Source organism: Triticum aestivum, chromosome 1A (genome assembly GCF_018294505.1).
Source record: "Triticum aestivum cultivar Chinese Spring chromosome 1A, IWGSC CS RefSeq v2.1, whole genome shotgun sequence".
NCBI lineage: Eukaryota > Viridiplantae > Streptophyta > Magnoliopsida > Poales > Poaceae > Triticum > Triticum aestivum.
This window is the reverse complement of record NC_057794.1, coordinates 514398942-514409848: the sequence shown is the minus strand read 5'-3', so window position 1 is coordinate 514409848 and position 10907 is coordinate 514398942. Positions and strand designations below refer to the sequence as shown.

The following is a 10907-nucleotide window of genomic DNA, read 5'->3' as shown; positions in this document are numbered from 1 at the left end:
ATCGATCAGAAAGGATAACTTTGAGGTGGTTTCATACCCTACCATAATATCTTCGTTTGTTCTCCGCTATTAGTGAATTTGGAGTGACTTTTTGTTGCATGTTGAGGGATAGTTATATGATACAATCATGTTATTATTGTTGAAGGAACTTGCACTAGTGAAAGTATGAACCCTAGGCCTTGTTTCCTAGAATTGCAATACCATTTACGCTCACTTTTACCACTTGCTACCTTGCTGTTTTTATATTTTTAGATTACAAAAACCTATATCTTCCATCCATATTGCACTTGTATCACCATCTCTTCGCGAAACTAGTGCACCTATACAATTTACCATTGTATTGGGTGTGTTGGGGACACAAGAGACTCTATGCTATTTGGTTGCAGGGTTGTTTGAGGGAGACCATCTTCACCCTACGCCTCCCACAGATTAATAAACCTTAGGTCATCCACTTGAGGGAAATTTGCTACTGTCCTACAAACCTCTACACTTGGAGGCCCAACAACGTCTACAAGAAGAAGGTTGTGTAGTAGACATCACCAGGGTTTGCGCCAAGTCACCAGGGAGGGTCCAAATACATTTTTTTTTGAAAAAGGAATATATTAATATCAAGCAGATACTAATTACACCCAACCTCTGCAACAACAAGATGCCTAAAAACATCCAGGATGCACGCAGCAAAAAGGAAAATAAATAGAAAAAAGAAATGAGAAAAAAAGATCCGCCACGGTGATCAATCACCCGCAGTAGCAGCACTCGAACCACCACCAAAGACACATTCCAGACTACAATGGAGGGCCCAAAATACTGATAATTCGCAAGTGCGCTCGTCTGCACCTGCTCACGGAATTGGCTGGCATCCATCGGGGTCCAGAGTATTAGTGCGTGTTGTATAATGCCATAGTAGTCTACGGATATTTTAATGGGAGGGGAGATTGGAGAGGGACGACATTTGTATCAAGCGGAGGGACGGTCGTTAGAGGATAGCGGCGATGTTAAGGGCAGTAGCAAGTTGTACCGGATGCACAGATGGAGGGTAGCAAGGTGTACCGGAGGCATAGACGGATCGATTGCGGCCCGTTAGCCTGTGTCCGCCGCTTAAGTATGGGACCAGCTACCCCGCTGTGGTTCAGTCTGGTCGGATATATCCCCAAATTGAGAAGCAAACCCTAGGAGGAGAGGATCCTGATCCAGATCTAGAGAGGAAGGCAGAGTAGGGCATGAGGAGATGGCAAACGCGAACCAAGGGGGCGATCTGGCGCCACTACCAATCGTCCCTTGCCCAGATTGCGGCAGGAACATGGTGACCTACGTAGCTTGCTGGGGGCAGAACGCTGATGAACATTTCTACAAGTGCCGGAATCACAACGTAAGCAACTTATCTATGCTCGTGGTTATTTGTCGGATATGTTCATCATCTCATCATTTTGGGTTGTCTTTTGGGGTTGAAATGCAGCCATCGCGTGGGGGTTGTGATTTCTACCGATGGCAGGAGGCGTACGCGGACCATCTAGCGTCGCTTGGGCCTGTCGCGCCACCATTGGCGCAAATCCAGCCACAGCCGCAGCAAGGTGGACAATGCGGGGGAGTTCAAGATCTGCAGATGCCGCACGGTGGACAGCTGCAGCACAATAGCATGGCGGATGGCACACAGTTTGTTTCTTCAGTCAGCGCAGTTACAGGATACATCCTCGTTGCGTTGCCTGCGGCTGCCTGCCAGGGGACTGTCAGGTTGGACCCCGCATCTATCAATTTGGTGGTATCTGTGGCGAGCCTGATAGTTGGCATGGCGATACTTGTGTTGCTGGTGGCCGATGTGGTCCTGCGCGTGCTGGGGTAGGCAGTAGTCCTGATGAATGAAATGATGGGTTAGCTTTCAGGGTTGTAATGTGTATCGTGTGTGGTGATGATGTATCTTTTGTAATGATGAAGGTTTTAATATATGTGGAATGAGCTAGTTCGTACAATTAAATATCTAATGAAAGCTCGTGGCCTGCTTAGTACGCCCGAGATGGGAGGGTTAAATGGGAATGCTTTGGTTCAAAATGGTAAGACTAACTGGGTCAAAATGATGTAACAGTAAGCTTCAAAAAATTAAGTAACAGTAACAAAATGTTATGACTAATTGGTAATTAACATAATCAAGGCGCACACAGCTTGTGGTTGGGTGGGACGGAACCGGTGCATGCGCACCACGTGGGGTGGGGTGGGGAAGCGGTGGTAGAACGGCGATTGGATGATGACCCAGGGGAACCACTCACCCGGTCATTTTTGACAGTTGAAACGGCTGAAAGAGGTATGCTTGATCCGGGGCTCTCATTGTTGGGAGGGCGACACCATTGACCCCGAATCTAGTGAGTGTTGGAGAGGAGATCCGGGGGCGAAATCCGCGGTGGCGCGGTGTCATCTGTGGCTGGAGGTTCGTCCTTGATTGCATGTGCTCTCAAGATTTACTTTTGGGGGGGGCGAATCCGTAGGTGTGCGTGAGTTGCAAAGTGTGTATTAGGATGTAGATCTCATGTTTGGTTTTCGATGTTTTTTGCATGACTATATGGGCGGAGGGGAGGAGAGCTCAGCTGATGGCCTAGAGGTTGGGGAATTCTTAGAGCAGGATCCGGTTATTACGTCGCGTCTGTCAGTTAAGCATGTAGTAAACGTCATGGGGAAGTTTGACGAATACAAGAGGTGGCTAGTGTCAGAGATCGGGTTTGGTGGAATACTGAAGCTACCGATGCTCAAGAAAATAGATCTGAGGATGAGTGCCTGGGTGATGAGGAAGGTGAAGGTTAGATCTCGAGAGATTGTAGTTGATGGCGAGAGGAAGATTGTGTTTACGGCAAGTGACTTCCATAAGATTTCTGGGGTGCCGTGTGGGAATCGAGATGTGCATGGTAGGGATGCACAAGTTGCGTTTTCAGCGATTCAGTTTATAAAGCAGACAATCGAGATGAACAACTCTATTGCTCATAAGTTGAAGGCTGTTGAAATGTTTATAAGTAGAGAAATTACGGAGGAGTCAAGCAAGATGGAGAAGGATTGTTTCTAGATTGCATTTGTTACTTTTGTTCTGGGGTACTTACTAGCGCCATGTACGAAGCATCATCATACGACAATTGATTTTTGGGGTGCTGTAGCGAACCCGAAGCTCATAGCGCAATTCAGTTGGTGTGAGTATGCTTTGTACAAGCTGATGGCAGGTGTGAGGAAATTGCAGAGCGATTACCAGAATAATGTGCCAGCAATTCATATGTCTGGATGCCATATCTTCTTTCAGGTAGAATGAGTCGTCTGCAGGGGGGTAGGGGAGGTGAAATGAGCTGATGATTTACTTGTCCTCTAAGTAGAGAAGTGTTACCCAGATGAATGAAGACGCTAATGGAGTTGTCTGTTTTTTGTGTTTTTTGTTTCTGTGTGCAGATTTTCGTGCTGGACAATATAGACTTGGGTCTGTTTAATATGGTACATCGCGAGCTCCCTCGTGTGTAGTGTTTTGATCAGAAAATGTTGTAGCAAATGATTACGATGGCGTATTTCAAGAAACAAGGTGTGGTGACGTATGTGCCTGCAGCGGTAAGTGTTCGGATTTGCTTTTTTGGATACTTTTTTTGGTGTCCTGTGTGTACTTGTTGAGATGACCTTATTGGAATCGTTTTATGTTTTTTTGTTTTTATTTTCTCATGCTTGTAAATACTTGGTTACAGTTGGGCCCTCCAGATTCGGTGTGTTATGATCGGGTAGCTCTGATGAGCCAGCCATCTGGTGGTGCTTCTGCAACAAGGTCCCCTGATGAGGTGCCATCGGGAGGGATGTTTGATGGAAGGGTTGGCCAGAAGCCGGACGTCATCCTGAACAGGGGTGCGCTAGTGGGTGGCACATTGGGGGATCCAATGTCTGCACATCGGTCTGTTGGACCTAACGAGTTTGCCAAGCATTTACGAGAGACTTGTGGGGATGATCTGGTATGTGTTTTTGAGGCGATGATCATTTCTATTTCCCCTGAGAGGCAAATTTTGTGGGGAGCAGGTTTTTTCTAAATGCATTTGTGGTTTTTTTTCTCTTGGATGCAGGTGCTTCAAGAACTGAGTTTGATGTTGAAGCAGCACAATGCGAAGTGCACACTGAGTATGACATTGCTTCGTAACAGGATGCAGTCCGACATGTTTTCTTTCGCTGACAGTTATAGAGCTTGTGCGGGACCGTTTCCATTTTTTAGCAAGCGCGGACTGTCAAAGTGTGTGATGCTAGATGATCCCGGGAGGCGATGTGCAGGTATTCAGTAGTAGGTCTATGTTTTTTATTTTGTTTATGGAGGCTAGGGTGGTAGTTTGGGAGTCATCTTTTCTGTGTTGCATCGGTCATGTTATTTGCTTGTTTTACTCACAGAGGACTTTTGTCTTCATCTTGTTTGTTGTGTGTGTGTGATGATAGGGGGTAAACTGATGCATCTGAGGAATGTGACAATGGTGGCTCGCCTGCTTGTCATGTCCAATGATGAAGGTATTGATTTTAGAGAAATGAAGATATAGAAGTTGTCAATGCCAGAGTAGTCCTTGACACGGTCCGCTGCTTTTACGACAACTGTGATGCGGATGCAGATGTTGTTTTATTTGGGCAGATAGAGGCTAAGTTGCCGAAAAGGAGGTATGTTATGTCGGCAAGTTTTGCTGCTAACCCATGGACAAGTGGATGCCTACCACAACCACCACCAATCCCATTGGTGAATAGGTTTCATGCATGGATATCGGGAGGAAATCAGTTTGAATCAGACAGGTAATATGTGTTGGAGGTAGCGAAGCTTTATATTAATGGGGGGAAGGGATAGAGTAGTAGTTCTTAGTTTTTTATGGTGTACATGGAGATGGCATAGCATCATCTGTTCAATGGGGAATTATTATGTTTTTTGGGCACATCAGCCATCTGATTTGTTGCAATGTTTTTGCAGTGTATGGTTTGTGCATACATGCCCACGGCTTCTGAGGGTGATGTCGTGTGTGTTCTGCAACAAATGGTTGGGACGCATCCACTTGACCACGAGGTTGCTGCTCTCGCTATAAGGAGGTTTCACCAGATTGACGTGGAGGCGCAGTCTGTGAACATGTACATGATGTGGAACCTGATTTCTCGGTTAGTACATGATCATGCTCTTCATGCATTTGTGGATGTGAAGAAAGGACTGAGGGAGTCCTGGATTAGGGGGTCTCTGGATAGCCGGACTATATCCTTTGCCCGGACTGTTGGACTATGAAGATACAAGATTGAAGACTTCGTCCCGTGTCCAGATGGGACTTTCCTTGGCGTGGAAGGCAAGCTAGGCAATACGGATATATAGATCTCCTCCCTTGTAACCGACTCTGTGTAACACTAGCCCCCTCCGGTGTCTATATAAACCGGAGGGGTTAGTCTGTAGGACAACATACAATCATACCATAGGCTAGCTTCTAGGGTTAGCCTTTACGATCTCGTGGTAGATCAACTCTTGTAATACTCATATCATCAAGAACAATCAAGCAGGAAGTAGGGTATTACCTCCATCAAGAGGGCCTAAACCTGGGTAAACATCTTGTCTCCCGCCTCCTGTTACCATCCGCATTAGACGCATAGTTCGGGACCCCCTACCCAAGATCCGCCGGTTTTGACACCGACATTGGTGCTTTCATTGAGAGTTCCACTGTGCTGTCACCGTAAGGCTCGATGGCTCCTTCGATCATCGGTAACATTGCGGTCCAGGGTGAGGTTTTCCTCCCCGGACAGATCTTCGTATTTGGTGGCTTCGCACTGTGGGCCAATTCGCTTGGCCATCTGGAGCAGATCAAGAGCTACGCCCCTGGACATCAGGTCAGGTTCGAAAACTTAAACTACACTGCCGACATCCGCAGAGACTTGATCTTCGACGGATTCGAGCCCATGTCAGCTGCGCCGCACAGTCACGACGAGCATGACGTAACTCTTCCGTCGGACAATATTCGGGAAATCGCATCTGCAACTACTCCGGTCGTCAACCCGGAGCAAATCGCGCCATCCGAGAGTGGAGGGATAGACCCTGCCATGGAGGCCGCACTCTCAGTGGCGATAGAGCCGGATACTGACTTCACCCCCTACGAGAGCCGTGTCGCCGAACCACTGGATTCACCTCCGGCCACGGACTCCGAGCCGCTTACATCCATGCCCGTCAAATCCGACTGGGCGCCGATCATGGAGTTCACCTCCACGGATATCTTTCAGCACTCACCCTTCGGCGATGTGCTAAATTCATTAAGGTCTCTCTCCTTGTCATGAGAGCCTTGGCCGAACTATGTCCGGCTAGAATGGGATGCGGACGACGAAGAAATTCGCTGCCCACCCACCACCCACTTAGTAGCCACTGTCGACGATTTAACCGACATGCTCGACTTCAACTCCGAAGACATCGATGGTATGGACGACAATGCAGGAGACGAGCAGGAACCACCGCCCACAGGACGCATTGTGGTTGTCTTCAGCAAAACTAGTGATACCGGCACAGGAGATAATAACACTCCGGATAGTGCCGAAGACAACCACAATCCCCTCCGGCACGATGTAGAGCCGGAGGATGAACAAGCTAGCCCTCCAGAGCAGGCATCAGATGGAGAACTGGAGGAGGATAATTACATGCCTCCCTCCGAAGACAAGGCGAGCCTCGGTGATGACGAATTTATCATGCCTGAGGACCCCGTCGAGCAGGAGCGCTTCAAGCGTCGGCTTATGGCCACAGCAAATAGCCTGAAGAAAAAGCAACAACAGCTTCAAGCTGATCAAGACTTGCTAGCAGACAGATGGACTGAAGTCCTTGCGACCGAGGAATACGAACTCAAGCGCCCCTCCAAGAGTTACCCAAAACGCAGGTTGCTACCTCACCTCGAGGAGGAAGCATTGAAACCTCATTCACCAGTGTACGATGCGGCCGACCAACCACTGCGTGGCCGAGCAAGAGAGGCTTTTCAACCTGAAGTTAAGCCTGCACCCCGCCGCCACTCAATCAAAAATACCAAGGCCTGGGGCAACACATGGGACATGCGAGACGTATTGGACAGTAAGGCAAAACTTGCAAGGTCAATATACGGGTCACGGGCACGTGCGCCAACACGGGACGATGATCATCGTGTCGGATACACTAAAAGCAAATCTAGCCGGGCCGAATACAGCAGACAAGACTCATATGAACTGCATCGTGATATAGCCCGTCACAGAGGCTCCGCACACCCCCTATGCTTCACTGATGAAGTTATGGATCACGAATTCCCAGAGGGTTTCAAACCCGTAAATATCGAATCATATGATGGTACAATAGAACCGCTGTATGGATTGAGGATTTCCTCCTTCACATCCACATGGCTCGCGGTGATGATCTACATGCCATCAAGTACCTCCCACTAAAACTCAAAGGACCAGCTCGGCATTGGCTGAATAGCTTGCCAGCAGACTCCATCGGCAGTTGGGAGGATCTGGAAGACTCATTCCTCGACAACTTCCAGGACACTTATGTGCGACCACCGGATGCTGATGACTTGATCCATATAACTCAGCAGCCAAAGGAATCGGCCAGATAATTCTGAACTCGGTTCCTGACTAAGAAAAACCAAATTGTCGACTGTCCGGACGCAGAGGCCCTCGCGGCATTCAAGCACAACATCCGTGAAGAGTGACTTGCCCGCCACCTTGGCCAGGAGAAGCCAAAGTCTATGGCAGCCCTCACGACACTCATGACCCGCTTTTGTGAGGGCGAGGATAGCTGGCTGGCTCGTAGCAATAACACATCGAGGAATCTGGGCACTTCGGACACCAAAGATGCCAATGGCAGACAACGTCGTAACAAACCAAAGCGCGGCAATAACGGCAATAACACCGAGGATACGGTAGTTAATGCCGGATTCAGAGGCTCTAGATCCGGTCAGCGGAAAAAGCCTTTTAAAAGAAGTACTCCGGCTCCGTCCAGCTTGGATCGCATACTGGATCGCTCGTGTCAAATCCACGGCACCCCCGACAAGCCAGCCAATCACACCAACAGAGAATGCTGGCTACTCAAGCAGGCCGGCAAGTTAAATGCCGAAAACAAGGACAAGGGGCTGCATAGTGATGACGAGGAGGAGCCCCGGCCGCCGAACACGGGAGGACAGAAGGGGTTCCCCCCACAAGTGAAGACAGTGAACATGATATACGCAACCCACATTCCCAAGAGGGAGCGCAAGCGTGCACTAAGGGACGTCTATGCGATGGAGCCCTGATACGTCCATTTTGCATCATGCTTTTATATCGATATTTATTGCATTATGGACTGTTATTTCACTTTATGTCACAATACTTATGGCTATTCTCTTTTATTTTACAAGGTTTACATAAGGAGGGAGAAGGCAGCTGGAATTCTGGGCTGGAAAAGGAGCAAATATTAGAGACCTATTCTGCGCAACTCCAAAAGTCCTGAAACTCCACGGAACATCTTAAAATAAATAAAGAAAAATCCTCACCAAAGATGAAGGCCAGGGGGCCCACACCCTGCTCACGAGGGTGGGGGCGCGCCCCCCCTCCTAGGGCGCGCCCCCTACCTCGTGGGCCCCCTGGTGGCTCTCCGACGTCCATCTTCTCCTATATGAAGTCTTTCAATGAGAAAAAATCAGAAGGAACTTTTTGGGACGAGACTCCGCCGCCACGAGGCAGAACATTGGTGGAACCAATCTAGAGCTCCGGCAGAGCTGTTCTGCCAGGGATACTTCCCTCCGGGTGGGGGAAATCATCACCATCGTCATCACCAACGCTCCTCTCATCGGGAGAGGGCAATCTCCATCAACATCTTCACCAGCACCATCTCATCTCCAAACCCTAGTTCATCTCTTGTATCCAATTCTTGTCTCAAAGTCCGGGATTGGTGCTAGTAGGTTGCTAGTAGTGTTGATTACTCCTTGTAGTTGATGCTAGTTGGTTTATTTGGTGGAAGATCATATGTTCAGATCCTATATGCATATTATTACCCCTCTGATTATGAACATGAATATGCTTTGTGAGTAATTACGTTTGTTCCTGAGGACAAGGGAGAAGTCTTGCTATTAGTAGTCATGTGAATTTGGTATTCGTTTGATATTTTGATAAGATGTATGTTGTCTAGCCTCTAGTGGTGTTATGTGAACGTCGACTACATAACACTTCACCATTATTTGGGCCTAGAGGAAGGCATTGGGAAGTAATAAGTAGATGATGGGTTGCTAGAGTGACAGAAGCTTAAACCCTAGTTTATGCGTTGCTTCGTAAGGGGCTGATTTGGATCCATATGTTTCATGCTATGGTTAGGTTTACCTTAATACTTTTGTTGTAGTTGCGGATGCTTGCAATAGAGGTTAATCATAAGTGGGATGCTTGTTCAAGTAAGAACAGCACCCAAGCACCGGTCCACCCACATATCAAATTATCAAAGTATCGAACGCGAATCATATGAACGTGATGAAAACTAGCTTGACGATATTCCCATGTGTCCTCGGGAGCGCTTTTCCTATTATAAGAGTTTGTTCCGGCTTGTCCTTTGCTACAAAAGGATTGGGCCACCTTGCTGCACTTTATTTACTTTTGTTACTTGTTGCTCGTTACAATTTATCTATCACAAAACTATCTGTTACCACTTATTTCAGTACTTGCAGAGAATACCTTGCTGAAAACCGCTTATCATTTCCTTCTGCTCCTCGTTGGGTTCGACACTCTTACTTATCGAAAGGACTACGATAGATCCCCTATACTTGTGGGTCATCAAGACTCTTTTCTGGCGCCGTTGCCGGGGAGTGTAGCGCCTTTGGTAGGTGGAATTTGGTAAGGAAAAATTTATATAGTGTGCTGAAATTTACTGTCACTTGTTACTATGGAAAGTAATTCTCTGAGGGGCTTGTTCGGGGTATCTTCACCCCGTCCAGTAGAGCAAAGAGTTGCTCCTCAACCTACTGAACCTATTGAAAATGAAACTCCTTTTGAATTTCCTTCGGGTATGATGGAAAAACTGCTAGCTAACCCTTTTACAGGAGATGGAACAAAGCATCCTGATGAGCACTTAATATATGTGGATGAAGTTTGTGGATTATTTAAGCTTGCAGGTATACCCGATGATGTTGCTAAGAAGAAGGTCTTCCCTTTATCTTTGAAGGGAGACGCATTGATATGGTATAGGCTATGTGATGATATGAGATCATGGGACTATAAAAGATTGAAGTTGGAATTTCATCAAAAGTATTACCCTATGCATCTTGTTCATCGTGATCGCAATTATATATATAATTTCTGGCCTCGCGAAGGAGAAAGCATCGCTCAAGCTTGGGGGAGGCTTAAATCAATGTTATATTCATGCCCCAATCATGAGCTCTCAAGAGAAATGATTATTCAAAATTTTATGCTCGGCTTTCTGAAAACAATCGCACCATGCTCGATACTTCTTGTGCTGGCTCTTTTATGATGAAGACTATTGAATTCAGATGGAATTTATTGGATAGAATTAAACGCAACTCTGAAGATTGGGACCTCGACGAAGGTAAGGAGTCAGGTATGACACCTAAGTTTGATTGTGTTAAATCTTTTATGGATACCGATATTTTCCGTAAGTTTAGCACTAAATATGGACTTGACTCTGAGATAGTAGCTTCTTTCTGTGAATCTTTTGCTACTTATGTTGATCTCCCTAAGGAGAAGTGGTTTAAATATCATCCTCCCATAGAAGTAAAAGTAGCTGCACCTATTAAAGTTGAAGAAAAGACTGTCACTTATAATGATCCTATTGTTCCTACTTCTTATGTTGAGAAACCACCTTTCCCTGTTAGAATAAAGGATCATGCTAAAGCTTCAACTGTTGTTCGTAAAAGCAATATTAGAACTTATACACCTCCTGAGCAAGTTAAAGTAGAACCTAATATTGCTATTGT

The 10907-nt window shown here is 46.8% G+C and overlaps 2 protein-coding genes across 3 annotated transcripts; both read left to right on the top strand.

Moving 5' to 3' along the window:
* The first annotated feature begins 1149 nt into the window (after positions 1-1149).
* Positions 1150-1949, top strand: LOC123168451 (uncharacterized). Its single transcript, XM_044586366.1, has 2 exons — positions 1150-1369; positions 1457-1949. Exons 1-2 carry the CDS (start codon positions 1229-1231, stop codon positions 1838-1840), a joined length of 525 nt encoding a protein of 174 aa, XP_044442301.1. The 5' UTR covers positions 1150-1228; the 3' UTR covers positions 1841-1949.
* A 336-nt stretch (positions 1950-2285) lies between these two features.
* LOC123168311 (uncharacterized) lies at positions 2286-5277 on the top strand. Of its 2 annotated transcripts, XM_044586277.1 has the most exons (7): positions 2286-2419; positions 3418-3570; positions 3702-3959; positions 4068-4269; positions 4429-4497; positions 4616-4770; positions 4943-5277. In XM_044586277.1, the coding sequence occupies exons 2-6, from the start codon at positions 3514-3516 to the stop codon at positions 4624-4626; spliced, it is 597 nt and encodes a 198-aa protein (XP_044442212.1). In that variant the 5' UTR covers positions 2286-2419; positions 3418-3513; the 3' UTR covers positions 4627-4770; positions 4943-5277. The 2 variants fall into 2 exon arrangements, with proteins under 2 accessions (XP_044442212.1, XP_044442149.1); XM_044586214.1 differs by having other exon boundaries at positions 4429-4770.
* The last annotated feature ends 5630 nt before the right edge of the window (positions 5278-10907 follow it).